The 17,877-nt window shown below is 44.3% G+C and overlaps 1 protein-coding gene and 1 long non-coding RNA gene across 4 annotated transcripts in view; one reads left to right on the top strand and one right to left on the bottom strand.

Moving 5' to 3' along the window:
- AASDH (aminoadipate-semialdehyde dehydrogenase) overlaps positions 1-17,877 on the bottom strand; it is a 471,184-nt gene that overhangs the window by 345,205 nt on the left and 108,102 nt on the right. For all 3 annotated transcript variants that reach the window (XM_069200843.1, XM_069200827.1, XM_069200836.1), the window contains one exon: positions 15,753-15,994. In XM_069200843.1, the coding sequence (XP_069056944.1) occupies positions 15,753-15,994 (242 nt within the window). The remainder of the gene's footprint in view (positions 1-15,752; positions 15,995-17,877) is intronic.
- The window catches only part of LOC138246340 (uncharacterized), a 60,669-nt gene that overhangs the window by 18,811 nt on the left and 23,981 nt on the right, over positions 1-17,877 (top strand). The window lies entirely within an intron of this gene.

Raw genomic sequence — 17,877 nt, 5'->3', positions numbered from 1 at the left:
CAGCGTGATCACAAAATGTCCCTACGCAGGAATGCCAAGGCTAAACTCCTACCACGTCTATCGGCAATGTACCAGACTGTATCCTTGACTGAAGCACAGAGTGAATGTGTTTATGGAGAACTCCAGTGCTGAAGTAGGCTAAACAGTGCGATATGAATAAAAAACAAAACCGTAGAACTGGCTATTTGAAAAATAACAGTACGAAGCCTAATAAAAAGCATTTAGAGCAAAGTGCACAGAGGCTCTAAGCTGCCAGCAAATGAATAAAATACATCCAGGGCAAAGTGCACAAAGGCCTGAAGCTAACGCGCAAAGGATACGTAAAACTAACCACACTACAGTGACGGATATTCCGTCTGCCGTATTATGATTCCATTTTATCCTATGGAAATCGTAATACACTGAACAGGATATTCGTCACGTTTGTGACAGAGTAACTGTCTACCAAACTCTCAATCAGGCCCTTAGGCTCCGGCAACTGACGTCCTAAATATGCAGTTCTATTATCTTAGTAGGAACCGTACAACGTGGCACCACCAACATTTATAGGCCAGGTACTTATTTAATTGGTCTCCTCAGTAGTTTCTCTTGTGTACCCATGGTGCCTAGTCATCTTAATACAGACATGGCTGTGGTGTTGTTGATTATATCCTCCTCAGCAGTATAGGAAGCACCTATATATGTCTGTATGTTGTTCAAGCTTGAACCTTCAAAGGATAATCCACTTTAGTGCTTTCCTTCTCTGAATTCCATTGTTAAAGTGGTGATTACAATTAACATTCTGGCTAACTGCAGACATGCTGTTAAACACAACATTCACTACAAAATGGAAAACCTAGATGGGAGTGGAGGTGTTACCGTCATGGTTGAAGGACACAATGTGTACAAAACTGAAGGTTTTTACTTTTGGATTACTTTTCCAGCAGTCGCTGCAAACACAAATACATTTCATACATACACAGCGGCCAACATACACCATATCAACATTTAGAAATACCCTTAACATTTCAGAAACATAAAAATTGGTAGCAAAGTGCCCAACCACATGTTGTAGACAATGTTTGATTGGGTCCCCTCAGCAATGACCGCTCCACACGGCCAGTTCAAAACATACACAATTTAGCAGTGCGCGATCTGCCCTGTTTATATAATAATCTAGTCAGAATATACAGACATTTAATGCAATTTGTTATGCGCACCTTAACAACTGCACCAGTGAGGGCTGCTCAAGCTATCCAAACACAATTGGCTACACCTGGGATAAACCCAGTAACAATTAATGCTATTATGGCAAGTACCCACCAAACGGAAAGAAATTCTGTTCTGGATTGATTAAAAAACAAACCAGCTTGAAGCAGTGTTTCCCATACAGGACCACAAGATAAACATAGAATTCTTACAATGTGCTGGCCACTTGAAATAGTACCCTTAATTGATGACTGTGCCACATGGAGTACAGTCTTTGCTTAAAAATATTTAGAGTCTTCTAACAAACGGTGGGATAAACACAGAAACAATAGGGAAAAAACTAAATCACAGGGAGAATCTCTGCAGCCGGAGAGCACAGAAAAACATTACAATTTACATAACCGTGATACTTTAGAACAACCTGACAGGTTTCAGTATACTGATAAATGCCCTTCTCATTACATTCAGGACTCATTTGACAAACGGTCTGAGTGAGCAGGGCGGTCAGAGCGCAGGCAAGGAGAGTATGTGAAACCAAAAAAAACACTCACAACGCTCATCTGACATCATCATAAAAAAGGAAGAGAAACTTCCACAACAAAATCCCAAATTCAAAAAGAAGGTGGTTGCAGGAATTTCAGATAATTATGCCATCCCTACTTAGAACATTACTTCAGAACAGGACTTGGTCAGAGACTTCCCTAGACAGTGCAGCAGAGGTCACAACAGTTCACCAGAATCTTCAAGAGTTTCTGGATGCAAAAGCAACTAATGACTATATAGAAGTCGGGACGCCAGACTGTCGAGTCGCCCCTCAGACAGAGTGTATAAATTAAATACACAGTTTGAGGGGGACATAAAACACACAATTATACCAGGACTTGCCTTTCCATGTAATACCCATAAGGTCCAGCCCACAATTGCAACCACAATACCCAATAAAACAGGAATCAGAAGCTCCAGTGAGGGAAATTCTCTCACAGCTCAAGTACCAGAGAGTAATTCAACCTCCGTATCTCCTATGAACAACCCCTTGTTTCCAGTGGCTAAGCAGGATCATTCCTATAAATAGTCTTAGACTACAGACATTTAAACATTTAAGTCATTCAAGCACACTTGCAATTAAAAAAATCACACAGTATGGCCTTAATAAACAGTACTGTCCGTAAAAAAATACAAAATGGCCTGGGCATTTTTAACAGGTTTTTCTGCCAAAATATAGCCCCTGAAAGCAGGGATCTAACTGCTTTTTCTTTGCTTGGCCCTTAGTGCCCTTTTAGCCGCCTCCCTCATGGGTATAAAAACAAACCAGGACTGTCTGCTCCCCATGTAATATCAATATTGCACAATATTGATCCAGAACCATTGTCCTATGTCAATTACCTATATCTAATGGACAATTACCTAAATATTCAACTAGCCAGAGTAGATCACATTGTTTTGGGATTTGCTAAACATGGCTACAAATTCAACTTTAAGAAAACAAAAATTGCTTTTCTCAGTTCCTATGACAGCAGCACATACGGATGAAGCTTATATGTGTCACTTCAGTGGAGGTGTGGAATTAGCACAGAACTGCACGACACCACCTAGTGGAGTGCAATAGAACTGCTATGGATAGTTTTAAGGATCCAGTCTAGCACCTGGCGAGCATTGTAAAGTAAGGAATGTTGTTCTTCTGATGGATACTTCTAGCTGCAGATTCCTCACTTTAGAATAGATACCAGAGTAATACCTCCCTAGTTGGAGAGTCTTTGCAATAGACTCAGAACAAAATGTCTTGCAGGACTGGGCGAGCGAATTGCCCTTCACATCGTACCTGGCTGTCAATGCAGTAGTTCTTCGTAATAATATGAATTGACACCCATTTTAAAGCTTGGCAAACGTCAAGAAAGGCAGTCCGAGCATCAAAGCAGTAGTAGCAGCCTTAGCCATGGTGAAATGGGCTCTCAGATTTTCCGGAGGTCGATCCTTGGACAGTGCATAGCAGATCCTAATGCAGAGGACTATCCACCTCAACAAGGTCCTCTTCTGCACTGCCTTCCCTTCCTTCTCTCCATAGAGCCCAACAAAAAGCTGACTGTTAAATCGATGATCCCCTATACGATCAATGTAGATACTTAAGGCCCTTTTGGGTTTCTAACCTTTGGAGCCTCTTCTCTTCTTTTAAGAGGCAAGAGAGCAAAGAATGCTGAAAAATCAACATGAAAGGGAGTCATGACTTTCAGTACAAATGCCCCCAGAGTCCTCAGCACACACCTATCCAGGAAAAAGGTGGTGTACAGTGGTTACACTGAAAGAGCCTGAGGTTCAGTCACATGATGAGCTGCAGTATTTGCAATACAGTAAACAGCCTTCAAGGTCAGGAGGCACAGTAAACAGCTATGCATCATTTCGAAGGCCGTACGCATGAGAAACGTCAAAACCAAGTTACGGTTTGTTAGAAATTGTGTTTCTGGTTGGCAGAGCTGTGAACCTGTTCAAGTGGGAACCATAATTTTAGTCAGGGTAAGTCACAAGCACACCCTAAATTAACCTGTGCTCACCCCTTGGTCGCTTGGCATAGAGAAGTTAGGCTTAACTTAAAAGGCAGTGTGTTAAGTAACTGCGTAACACTTCAAACACAAAAACTGTGAAAACACCACACAAAAAGAACCACACCTCATTAGAAAAAACAAACTGAATTTAATAAATAAAACAAGACCAAAACAACAAAAATCCAACAAGTAGAACTTGAGCTATGAATTTTTTAAAGAATAAAGCTAAAATAGCGCTTATAAGCAATAAGAGCTTACTTGGGAAATATGGTCATGTGGAACTGGAATAAAGTCAAGAGTTCAGGCCGACCGCAATGGAGCGTGGGGCCGGCTGCAAGGACCCAGTGAGGCTGGCTGAACAAAACACCTTTATCCTGCATTAGTGAAGATGTGGGGAGCAGAGGAGGCAATGTGTCAGTGTTGATTCCTGCAGGAGAGTAAGTGCATCGATCTTCCCCATGCAGTTGAGATGTGTTGATTTTCCCCACGTAGTGAAGGAGATACAACGATTTTCCCCATGCAGCAGCAGCAATGTGGTGGTATCCAGGTGGGGCTGTTCTTAAGGCGATGTGCTGGGGTCAATCCACGCAGCAGGGGAGATGTGTTGATTTTCCCCAGCAGTGGTGATGCAGTGACTCCAAGGTACGGTGGTTCTGAAGGCGATGCGCCGGTTATGTCCTTGCAGCACCTGCGATGCGTCTGAGTCGATCCTCGCAGGAGAGGCGATGTGCCTGTTCTGATCCACGCAACTGGGAGGGATGCGCCGATCTGTCCCTCGCAACAGTGGAAATGCATTTGTTCTGGCTGGAGCAACACTTTATACCCACTTCCAAAGGCCCAGGACTGGATTGGCACCACTTGGCAGGGCAAGACTCGCAGTTGGTAGAGTCCACGTGCTGTAGATAGGGAGTTGGAAGTCTGCAACAAGTGCTGACAACTTGAAAGGAAGTGCTACATCGGCGAAAAAACAGAAGACCACACCGCCTTCATAATCACCCTCAACCAGTACCACTGCCTCCTGAAAGAAACCACTAGTAGACCGCATCAAAGCCAGCACAGACCACAGCAAAGAACTCTTTGCCACCATGAAGAAGTTCACCAGTACCTCAGCCACCGAGAACGACATCACTCCCTCTGAGGAACTGTGTGACAACCATGCGAACTTCTTCCATGACAAGATCTCAGCTATCTATGAAAACTTCGAATGTCAACCCTCTGCCGCAGGCAGCATCAACCAGCTCACATGCACAAACACAAACACCTTCTCACCCACCGGAAACTCCTCACCACGCAAGACACTATCTCCATTATGAACTCCAGACCCTTGCCTCCACCACGTGGTCAACCTCAGAAGCAAGATAATCCGTGACAAGCTCAGGGAGTTCCTGAATATATCCATCACCGCAGCCTCCTTTCCAGAGGTCTAGAAACAAGCTGAAGCGAGTCTCCTCATGAAAAAAACACCCGTTCACCCAGCCGAATTGAAGAACTACCAGTCCATCTCTCTGGTTCCCCTATCCAGTAGAAGTCCTTGAGAAAGCAATCAACCAGCAACTCACCCCACACCTAGAAGACCACAACCTCCTGAACCTCTCCCAATCTGGATTTCGAGCTAACCACAGTACCGAGACAGCCCTGATTGCAGCCGCAGATGACATCAGTGCCCTCCTGGACCGTGGAAAACAGCAGCCCTCATCTTCCTGGACCTGTCCGCCGCATTTGACACCATCTCCCACCACATCCTGATCAACAGACTCCAACACATCGGGATTCAAGGAAACACCCTCAAATTTATCGCCTCGTACCTCACTGGCAGACCCAAAGGATCAGTCTTCCACCGTTCACCTCAGAACCCAAGATGATCATCTGTAAAGTCCCCCAAGGATCGTCCCTCAGGCCGCCTCCCTTCATAAACCCACCCCGACCCCTGGCTGTCACTGTCAGACCACACAGACTCAACATCACTTCCTATGCGAATGACACACAGCTCATCCATCAATGTCCGAATATAATTCCATCACAAAAGCTAACTTCCACACATGCATGATGAATGTAGAAGACTGGATGAAGGAAAATGTCTCAAACTCAACACTTAAAAAATGGAAGCCCTCATCTTTGGGAACAGCACCTCACCACAAACTGACACATGGTGGCCCGCAGAGCCTGGCACCCACCCCAACCCCAAAAGACCACGGCAGCAACCTTGGCATCATCCTGGATAGGAAGCTATCCATGAAGATACAAGTTGATGCAGTCTCATCCGCCAGCTTCCACACCCTTCACATACTCTGCAACATCTTCAGATGGCTCCGAGCAGACACCAGAAGGACAAGCCCTCATCACCAGCAGACTGGACGATGGAAACATGCTCTACGTAGGTATCACAACATGCCTCCTAAAGAGAATGAAGACAAGACAGAACTCAGGGGCAAGACTTATACTCAACCTCCCCAGAAGGACCCACATCACACCCCATCTCAAAAAACGACACTGGCTTCTGATTCAGTAGAGATGCCAGTTCAAGATTCTGGCCCACGCCTACAAGGTCCTGCACAATGAAGGACCAGCATACATCAACAAACACATGACCTTCCAACAACTGACCAGACACCTCCAATCAGCTTCCCTCTCTCTCTCCTTATTAGACAACCCACGGATCTGTCGAGCCAACAATGGAGGGTGCTCCTTCTCGCACCAGACAGCCAAGGTTTGGAACAACCTCCCCCTGCACCTCAGGACCGCACCATCCGTCCAGCGATTCAGAAGAGAACTAAGGACCAGGATGCTTGAATGATCATTCCTCCACGCAGCAGAATACACCTCAAGTGCCTTGTGACACTGATGGGTGATTTGCCGTGCTCTTTTAATGGTTGATTGATTGATTGATTTGTGTCCCAGAGACTTCAGAAAACAGGAGACGAGTCACATGGCCCTTGGAGTCACTCTGGGTGTTGGGTACAAGTGATGTGGGTCCAGTCCTTCTCACGTAGGCAAGGACAGCAACAGGTCAGCATAGCAAGAAAGCAGTTCATCCAGAGCAGCAGTCCAGTAAAGTGGCAGTTCTTGCAGCAGCACAGCAGTCCTTCCTGGCAAAGTATCCACAGGTCCAGAAGACTACTGAGGTGGTAGGGTCAGAAGTCCAGTTCTTATACCCAGTGGTGCCTCTGAAGTGGGGATGACATCAAATAAAGGCTTTGAAATGCACACGAGGTCCTCCCTGCCTGCCCTGGCTCGAGACACACTACAGGGGGTTAAAGCAGTCCTTTGTGTGGGGACTGGACACAACCTATTCAGGTGTACATGTGAGGCTGTGCCCATCTCCTCCCTCCCACCCTGCCCAGAATGGCCTATTAGACACACCTAAGCTCCCCTTGTGTGTGGGTGTCTAGAAGGAATGCACAAGGCCCAGCTATCATCCACCCCAGAGGTGTATTGGGGACAGGCTGCAGGGCACACAGAGCTAAGAGTAGGAAAAAAGCCAACTTTCTAAAAGTGTAGTTTCGAAATTGTAAAACTAAATAGGACTTTATCATTAAAGAGGGTTTAGCATTACAATTCCATAGGTACTATACATGACAGATCCAGCTCTTCCCAATCAGGAATGACAGCTGATCAAATGTAGTAAATAATACCCAGTGTTATTCTATGAGAGGGGTAGGCCCCACCATAGTGAAAAACTAATTTGAGAGTTTATCACTACTAGGACATGTTAAACTTACAAGTATATGTCCTGCATTTTAATTACATAGCACCCTGCCATATGGAATACATAGGGCTTACCTTAGGGGTTGCATATAAGTAATAAAAGGGGAGTTTAAGGTTTGGCAAGGGGTTTTAAATGCCAAGTCGACGTGGCAGTGTAACACTGCTTTCAGGCTGCAATGGCAGGCCTGGGACATGTTTTAAAGTGCTACTTAAGTGGGTGGCACAGACAGTGCTGCAGGTCCACCAGTAGCATTTAATATACAGGCCCTGGTCAAATGTAGTGCACTTTACTAGAGATGTATAAGTAAATTAAATATGACAATTAGGTATATACCAATCAAACCATGTTTTAGGGAGGGAGCACAAGCCCTTTAGCAATGGTTATCAGTGCTGAAGTACACAGAGTCCATAGGCCAACAAAAAAAAAAAAATCAGCAAAATTGGAGGCGAGCAGGTAAAAGGTTTAGGGGAAGACCACCCTAAGGCTGACTAGTCTAACATGTGCCCTTCTCCCCCACCCCTTGCTGAAAGTGGGGAGAACTACCCAACCTCCTGGGAGTCCTCATCACTAAGGCAGAAGAGCGTAGTGAGACCATCAGCATTGGTGTGGTCTGTGCCAGGTCAGGGTTCAACCGTAAAGTCCATAACCTGTAGGGAGATGGACCACCTCAACAATTTTGGATTCTCACCCCTCATTTGCAGGGGCCTGTGGTGTGTCTTAATCCGGAAGTAAATCCCAAACAGTTATGATTTCAACTTCTTCAGTGCTCAGACCACAGCAAAGGCTTCCCTTCGATAGCACTCCACTTCTGTTCCTTCGGAAGTAACCTCCTAGAAATGAAAGCTACAGGTTGGTCTAGGCAGTCATCACGCTGTGAAAGAAATGCCTCTATTCCATGCTCCAAGGCATCAGTTTGAACACATGGCCCTATTCAGGGAGTCAAATGCTTTCTGGAAGGCCTCAGTCCAAATCCCATTTCTGGGCTGCTCCTTAGAAGTCACCTAGGTCAAGGGGACAACAATTGTGCCTTATTCCTTGACAAACCTCCTATAATATCCTGTGAGACCCAGGAAGGATCTCATCTCAGTTTGAGTTTTGGGAGACTTCCAGGCCTTGATTGTCTATCTTGGCCTGGAGGGGCTGAACTTTACCACCACCTACCAGAAGTCCCAAGTACACCACAGACTCCTGTCCCATTTGGCACTTACTGGCCTTGATAGTCGGGCATACATTCCGCAGAGCCTGAAGCACTTTCTTCAGGTGAAATAGGCGGTCCTTCCAGCTGCTATTGAAGACAGCTATGTCACCAAGTAAGCAGCATTGAATGCCTCCATACTAGCCAAGACTTGGTTCACCAACTGCTGCTGATCTGGAGTGGAGAAGGCTAACCTCTCCTTGGCTCCTTCAGTTAGGGCAATCTGCTAGTATCATGAAGAAAGATCAAAAGTACTCAGGAACTGGCCAGCCTCTAATCTGTGAATCAGCTCATCAGCCTGGGGAACAGGATTAGCATCAGAACCTAAGTTCTGGTGTGGCGCTTGTGGAACAGCTTTTGGTACTACGAACACAGAGCTGGACAAGGGGCTACTGAGAGGCTCAATCATCTGTAACTCCAACATCTTGGAGACTTCCTCCTTGATGCTTGCCCTCACTTTGGCTGACACTCTGTATATTTTGTTTCTGATCGGGGGCTCTCTCCTGTATCATTATCATGGGTACACAGATGTGTAACCCCATGAGTGAGAGAAAACTGTTTTAGCAATTGGTGACAGTCCCTCTGCTGTTTTGAATTCAAGGTAGGGGAGAGGGAAGGCCGTGGGCTCCACTGGCTCCAACACCCACACTTTTTGTCCAGGCTAGAATTTTACAGGGTTAGCCATCTTGGTTCTACTACTGCTTTATAACTTCCTGACTTGCTTCATACTGTATGTAAGGAAATGCCTCCTTGGCATGGTTGCCCCCTGACTTTTTGCCATTGCTGATGCTATGTTTACAATTGAAAGTGTGCTGAGGCCTGCTAACCAGGCCCCAGCACCAGTGTTCTTTCCCTAACCTGTACTTTTGTATCCACAATTGGCAGACCCTGGCATCCAGATAAGTCCCTTGTAACTGGTACTTCTAGTACCAAGGGCCCTGATGCCAAGGAAGGTCTCTAAGGGCTGCAGCATGTCTTATGCCACCCTGGAGACCTCTCACTCAGCACAGACACACTGCTTGCCAGCTTGTGTGTGCTAGTGAGGACAAAACGAGTAAGTCGACATGGCACTCCCCTCAGGGTGCCATGCCAGCCTCTCACTGCCTATGCAGTATAGGTAAGACACCCCTCTAGCAGGCCTTGCAGCCCTAAGGCAGGGTGCACTATACCATAGGTGAGGGTACCAGTGCATGAGCCTGGTACCCCTACAGTGTCTAAACAAAACCTTAGACATTGTAAGTGCAGGGTAGCTATAAGAGTATATGGTCTGGGAGTCTGTCAAACACGAACTCCACAGCACCATAATGGCTACACTGAAAACTGGGAAGTTTGGTATCAAACTTCTCAGCACAATAAATGCACACTGATGCCAGTGTACATTTTATTGCAAAATACACCCCAGAGGGCACCTTAGAGGTGCCCCCTGAAACTTAACCGACTGTCTGTGTAGGCTGACTAGTTCCAGCAGCCTGCCACACTAGAGACATGTTGCTGGCCCCATGGGGAGAGTGCCTTTGTCACTCTGAGGCCAGTAACAAAGCCTGCACTGGGTGGAGATGCTAACACCTCCCCCAGGCAGGAGCTGTAACACCTGGCGGTGAGCCTCAAAGGCTCACCCCTTTGTCACAGCCCAGCAGGGCACTCCAGCTTAGTGGAGTTGCCCGCCCCCTCCGGCCACGGCCCCCACTTTTGGCGGCAAGGCTGGAGGGAACAAAGAAAGCAACAAGGAGGAGTCACTGGCCAGTCAGGACAGCCCCTAAGGTGTCCTGAGCTGAGGTGACTCTGACTTTTAGAAATCCTCCATCTTGCAGATGGAGGATTCCCCCAATAGGGTTAGGATTGTGACCCCCTCCCCTTGGGAGGAGGCACAAAGAGGGTGTACCCACCCTCAGGGCTAGTAGCCATTGGCTACTAACCCCCCAGACCTAAACACGCCCTTAAATTTAGTATTTAAGGGCTACCCTGAACCCTAGAAAATTAGATTCCTGCAACTACAAGAAGAAGGACTGCCTAGCTGAAAACCCCTGCAGAGGAAGACCAGAAGACGACAACTGCCTTGGCTCCAGAAACTCACCGGCCTGTCTCCTGCCTTCCAAAGATCCTGCTCCAGCGACGCCTTCCAAAGGGACCAGCGACCTCGACATCCTCTGAGGACTGCCCCTGCTTCGAAAAGACAAGAAACTCCAGAGGACAGCGGACCTGCTCCAAGAAAGGCTGCAACTTTGTTTCCAGCAGCCTTGAAAAAGAACCCTGCAAGCTCCCCGCAAGAAGCGTGAGACTTGCAACACTGCACCCGGCGACCCCGACTCGGCTGGTGGAGATCCGACACCTCAGGAGGGACCCCAGGACTACTCTGATACTGTGAGTACCAAAACCTGTCCCCCCTGAGCCCCCACAGCGCCGCCTGCAGAGGGAATCCCGAGGCTTCCCCTGACCGCGACTCTTTGAATCCAAAGTCCCGACGCCTGGGAGAGACCCTGCACCCGCAGCCCCCAGGACCTGAAGGACCGGACTTTCACTGGAGAAGTGACCCCCAGGAGTCCCTCTCCCTTGCCCAAGTGGAGGTTTCCCCGAGGAATCCCCCCCTTGCCTGCCGCAGCGCTGAAGAGATCCCGAGATCTCTCATAGACTAACATTGCGAACCCGACGCCTGTTTCTACACTGCACCCGGCCGCCCCCGCGCTGCTGAGGGTGAAATTTCTGTGTGGACTTGTGTCCCCCCCCCGGTGCCCTACAAAACCCCCCTGGTCTGCCCTCCGAAGACGCGGGTACTTACCTGCAAGCAGACCGGAACCGGGGCACCCCCTTCTCTCCATTCTAGCCTATGCGTTTTGGGCACCACTTTGAACTCTGCACCTGACCGGCCCTGAGCTGCTGGTGTGGTGACTTTGGGGTTGCTCTGAACCCCCAACGGTGGGCTACCTTGGACCAAGAACTGAACCCTGTAAGTGTCTTACTTACCTGGTAAAACTAACAAAAACTTACCTCCCCCAGGAACTGTGAAAATTGCACTAAGTGTCCACTTTTGAAATAGCTATTTGTCAATAACTTGAAAAGTATACGTGCAATTGAAATGATGCAAAGTTCCTAATGTACTTACCTGCAATACCTTTCAAACAAGATATTACATGTTAAATTTGAACCTGTGGTTCTTAAAATAAACTAAGAAAATATATTTTTCTATAACAAAACCTATTGGCTGGATTTGTCTCTGAGTGTGTGTACCTCATTTATTGTCTATGTGTATGTACAACAAATGCTTAACACTACTCCTTGGATAAGCCTACTGCTCGACCACACTACCACAAAATAGAGCATTAGTATTATCTCTTTTTACCACTATTTTACCTCTAAGGGGAACCCTTGGACTCTGTGCATGCTATTCCTTACTTTGAAATAGCACATACAGAGCCAACTTCCTACACTGTATGAAACAGTTTGCACTAGAGTCAGCTTCTTGTTACAGGCACTCTGTCACAACCGGGTCTGGTCTAAACTATACAGAACTACTAATACAAAAAATGAATAATTTATCTGTGAAAAAATGTAAAAATGTATACAAACTGAGGCTATCAATCTAAGGAAATGTATTCACGAGCAATAAAAAGTGGCCATTAGGTATAATGAGATGCATTCAATGTTTAAAACAAGTTTGCGCTCAACATTTAATTCTTGGCTCTTTGACACTTTTGTAGGTATTAATTGTAAACTTTCTGTTTCATTAATAGTCATATAGAGCTGGAAAATAAAGTTACAAAACAGAATAATTTTCACAAATTATATCAAACTGATGTAAATTACTTGAGACTGGTGAATACTGGCCAGCAGCCTTTCGTATTTCTCAAAAAAGCACACCTATATTTATTGTGAATCAATATTTGTGTTTTCTCAAAATATGCTTGTTTAAATATATATTGTTTAATTGCATTGTTTTATCTATATGTTTAATTCTCACACAACAATAAATTATTTGCTCGATGGGACAGCTCCACCTAAAATGTCACACATGCTGTGCGTATGAAGAAAGTTTGTAATGCTGATGACTGTATTGTAAGTGGTGTGTTGAAGGAAGACTCTCCGTGAATGGCAGGGCTGAGATGACAGTGGCACTGGGTCGGTGCATCATCAGTTCTGCTTTTGCCATTTTATACCCATCTTGCGTGAGGGAAGAGAATCATATTTAAATTCACAGATATCACAGACTGAAACTAGCCTGTGTTATTCCTTTACCAAGAAAGTATCTTTTGACTCAGCTGCCCTATTTGGCTAGATCTCCCAGCTGCTCTATTTGGATAGACTGCTGGAGAATTCTGTCTTTATCCAGCTTTCTAAGTTTGTGGAGGGTAACCGCTGCATCACAGCACTGACTGTCTTGTCATCATCATCTAAGCTGCTGTGGTGACTCCAACATCTCAGCTGTCTTCAATTTTACTATCTTCAGCTTTTGGCACCATAGGCCATCAATTTTTTCTGTCCAGTCTTTCAAATTTGGGGATAAAGGATATAGGGCCTGATTCAGAGTTTCGCGGGGGCTGATATCCCATCAGCCGTATTACGATCTCACTGTAGTCTATGGAGATCATATTATGACATTTGTGACAGTGTAACCCGTCCGGCAAACTCTAAATCAGGCCCACAGCTTTTTTTTATAGGTTATTGTTTTCTCCCAAAGATCCTTTCATATCTCACTTCCACCATTTATCTTATTTGTCAGACCACAGTCTGCAGAAACCCCTGCCCCCCAAGGTACCCCATAGGCCTATTTAATTTAATCTTTTGGCACGATTTCTTTATGATGATTATATTCAAATCACTGTAGAGTTATCATTGTAAAGTTAACAGGGGAATCTTGTAGTAAATCTGACAAATTACATAATTGCCTCTCAAATGTTCAACACTTAAGAATAAATCATCTAAAATTCAAGAGAGACAATTCTGAAAACCTGCTGAACACTACCTCTTATTTGGGAACTTCCTTTTCATCTTCTGGTACTACGCCCCATGGTTATGGCCATATCAACGAGTAAGAAAAAGCTGGGCTTGGAAAAGGAAAAAAAAAATCATCTCTTCTTGACAATCTCATACTGGATTTCATCTACTGCTGGAGAACGAGGAACTGCTTAACATCCTGTGATTATAGGCAAATAACTTTATCTCTCTGTGAATACAATCTTGTGTAACGTAAACTGGCGCTCATGAAAAACACTCTAATGCCATTGGGCAAAGTTCAAGCTCTATAAAACTGCAAAACAGAAAGTCTTGTTTAATCCAACTTCACTCTTTAAAATAGTTGTACATTTTTCCCTCTTATAGGTCCTGGATTCTCAACACGTTCCTGTCTTCAGCTGAACTGCTTCAACACTAGCTTTAGCTTCCAATTCTATCAGATTCAGGTGTTGCAGATAAGTCACCGTTATGCTGCAAGACTATGCCTTGCTTTGTGTCAAAGTTGCCAGTAAAAGAATGGTTTTTATTTCAACCAATGATTTCGGTGCATAGAGCCATCTTTTCACTAAAACAATCTCCACTATATATACACCATAGGATTCAGAAGTATGCCCGAAGTCCACTTTTAAGATCCACAAATATACTTCATTTAAATGTTCCAAAGAATCTGCAAGAAAAACAGTAGGTGTCAGACCATTTTCCATTGCAACCGCCTCCAAATGAATTCTTTACCCCTATATTTTCATCAAGAGTCCAATCCCTGTATTTTTAGGAAATGGCTCTAGACCGGATTTTTTCCCCTCTCTCGATTACAGGAGTGCCTTTTTTAAAAATGTCTACCTCAGTTTAGTTTGTCACTTAAAGTTGGTCAAAGTTTGGGTTTTTGTTTTTAAGCTTCATGGTACCCTCCTCACAGTACGAAGCAGCATATAAAAGCACAACCAACCCTAAGCAAACCTAACCTACTGTGGTCTCTCCTATAGGCAGCAAGAAAAACTCATGCACTGTAGCAGTCAAGCTGCAATTATTCTGTATCCTAGAACTTTGAATTCATGTTGCTTATTCTCTTTTTGAGCAAGGCGTCTAAGATGGCTAGCAAGAGACAGCTTAAATGACTCATGAAAGATTAGTAAACAACAAAAACATTTAAAACAAGGATCTGCAAAGCCAACAAATATGATTTTTAAGTCCTAAAACAAATAAAAATCAGCAACCTCTGCCATTGCTATTTTTATATTTACTATAAGTGAGTGATTTCTGAATTCAAGGTGATTTACAAATCAACTTGCTAAAACACATTTCTTAATGTTAAAGTGTCAAATGCATCAATTTAACATTTAAAAACAAAATATCTGCAGCGTTACTATCCCCTTTGCCACATTTCACGTAACTTACTTATGCTAAGCAAATTTCTTAGATGAGAATCCACTCGCATCTGCTTATGTTTATATTTATAGTAAAGGTATAACAATCATTGAACTTACAAAGTATTCCAGAATTCCTCATGGGAATCCGTGACAGTCACAGATCAGTAGGAGGAGTTATGGAATTGTACGTAAATTCAGCATTATTCCCAGGCAAACACATTTTTTAAACATACATTAGTGCACATTTGCACATGTGCAAATGTGCACATAAGTGTATTGGCAATCATAATTGGGTTTTGTTTGTTTCTTCACAAGCAAGAAAGGCAGGTGGACATCGCTCCAAGTATACTGACAGCCAACTATCGAGTAGATTGGCTCATGGATAGTCCCTTATTTTATGAGAGTAAATTCAAAACATGCAACACTTCCACTTAGTCCAGGCCATTAAGATCTTATACATGCATAAATGAAAGATTAAATAAGGAATGTAGCTCTTTACTGCATGTCCATCTCTTTTTCTCACAAGAAGCCATGGTGTTACTTCATTGAACTGCAATTTGCAGTGGGACCTGGACAAAATGGGTTTAGAATGGTCAAAGTGGAGAAAGCATAGCACCATTGGAGACATGTAACACTGCACCTAGCTTTTAATTGAATGATCCCATTCGCAAAGGTACTTGTGTATGCAACAAAATGTGCATTTAAATAATTAAACAATGCTATACTGATGTTCTCACAATTATTAGAAAGGTATTGCGTGCATATGAATACGCCAAAGTTTTTAACATAATAACACACAATACATTCCTTACCTTACAGTGTTTCCAAAGACTTCTTCTGGAATCCTGTAAAAACTTGCCCAGCAAGACACTTCTGTTACACCATAAAGATTAAAGATAATGGTCTGATTTCCTTCTGCTCTCCATTTCCTGAGGACACTCAATGCAGGAAATGTTTCACCTCCAAGAGCTAAGACTCGGAGTGAAGTGCTGGCCGCCAAGACTGCTGAGCGAAGGTAGTGACTACCAAATGTTCTGAGAAGGGTGGGTGTTGCCTGCACATTAAGAAAACAAAGGTGTACAAAATTTGGTGAATTCAGGTATATTGAGAAGACAAAATGTATGCAAAATGATGATCTTTTACATTTCAATTTGGTATAATTTCTGAATAAGGGGTAATCCACAAAACAAGGTTAACGTCAGTTGGAAGACTGCATTAAATCAAAATATATTTTAAATTGCAAAGCACTGGCTAAACCACAGCAAAGTTAAAAAAAAGTAACTTCCTTTCGAAAAATATATTTATTTTTTACTTTATTGAATCTCAAACACAAGATACAAATGGCACCATATGTATCAGTAAAAAGCAAAGGATATCCACCTATAAAACAGGTCTCACATGCAGCATTAGAGTGTCAGTCTCATTATTTATCACATTTCATTAGTCAGAGTAGTCTGAAGATAAGTTTTTAGTCCATCAAGTTTAACCTTGGTCCTTCCCCCACAATATCCTTTTTATCAAAGTCGTAATGGAAACAACTGAGTCAAGTAACTTTTTCTTCATGAGCATAAGATACCTTATAGTCAGAATCCTGCTGGGAAAGTGATAAATAAGGACTAATGAGAAGGAAAGAGCTAAAAATGAACCAGTACACTTAAAAAAAAAAAAGAGCGGGCAGAAATAGACAGGTGAAAGAAGTGGAAAGCTCAAAATAATTATTTTAAAAGTGAACAAGTATTGAATAGAACAGAAAGAGTAAAAGAAAAACAGCACATACTTGGCACTTAAGGTAAGGTTCCTTAAAGAAAACAAGAAACTGAAAAAAGCAAATGAAAAGAGTAACTAGACCAGGAAGCTTCAAAAATTTACTGTGATAAGCGGTGTCTAAAATGTAGGAAGAAAGAGACCAATTCAAGAGAAGTAATCCATACACAGGTGCCTTTTAAGTGTAAATATGTACAGTTCTGGAGAAATATTTAGATACTGGTTCTATGTCTCACACTTCAGTACTCGTTTGCCCCATGCCAGGCCACTCAGGGTTGTGTTGGTACGTGCGCTATTAATAGTAAGTAAACAGTGCCATCTGCAGCTCTCTGCAGGTGTTTCCTGGGTGTTCCACAGTGGCTGCAGGTAATTTTATGAAGGAGGGGGCGGGGAGGTTACACATATACCTCACTCATATCCATTGATTCACACATGCACTCATACACCCATTCACAACACTCACTAACATACATTCATACATGCACCAAAAGTAAAAAAAATAAAAATAAACTTGCCTCAAGAGCAGCAGATCTGACAAGAAGTCTCAGAGGTCCCAGGAGTGTTGGGACTTCTGCTTTCCCTCACTGGCTGACCTAAGCCAATGAGGAGAGGCAGCCAATGAAGGATAGCAGTAGTCCCAATCTCGTCCCAGAGTGGGGTGGGGTCAGTGAGAGTGCTGACCCCACCCCACTCTGGGACGAGGTGTCACTGATTGACAGTCGGCCCTGGGCACTTCAGGGCTTGAATCTGAAGCACCCAGGTATGATGCAATTTGTGACCCTCTCTGTCCTTATGAGGGGGGTGGCTGCTTGTGGCACCTTTTCCAGAATGAAGAGGTCATACCCAAAGGAGCTTTGACTTCTTCAGCCCAGCAAAGTTCAGCTCAGGAAGCCAGAAGTCTGCACAATTAGTGCATGCCCAGCTCCTGGCTGCCTGACCTGAACCAGAAGCGTGACTGTCAGGCTGATTTTTGTTCAGCCTGACAGACATTCTTCAGGGCATGAAAAAGGTAGGGGGTGTGGCGCCTCAGCCCATATGGAAGGGCCACTGCTGGTGCATATGGATCCAGGTGGAAGCCCTATGACTTAGACTTCTATTTCTATTTCATCTGTGGTCTCCATGGAGGTTGAGCAGGCCTAATACCCAGTACCTTGAATAACATCCCGACCCCTC

The sequence above is a fragment of the Pleurodeles waltl genome, chromosome 1_2, assembly GCF_031143425.1.
Source record: "Pleurodeles waltl isolate 20211129_DDA chromosome 1_2, aPleWal1.hap1.20221129, whole genome shotgun sequence".
Lineage (NCBI taxonomy): Eukaryota > Metazoa > Chordata > Amphibia > Caudata > Salamandridae > Pleurodeles > Pleurodeles waltl.
Note: the sequence above shows the minus strand (reverse complement) of the source record. Positions and strands in the feature narration are given on the sequence as shown.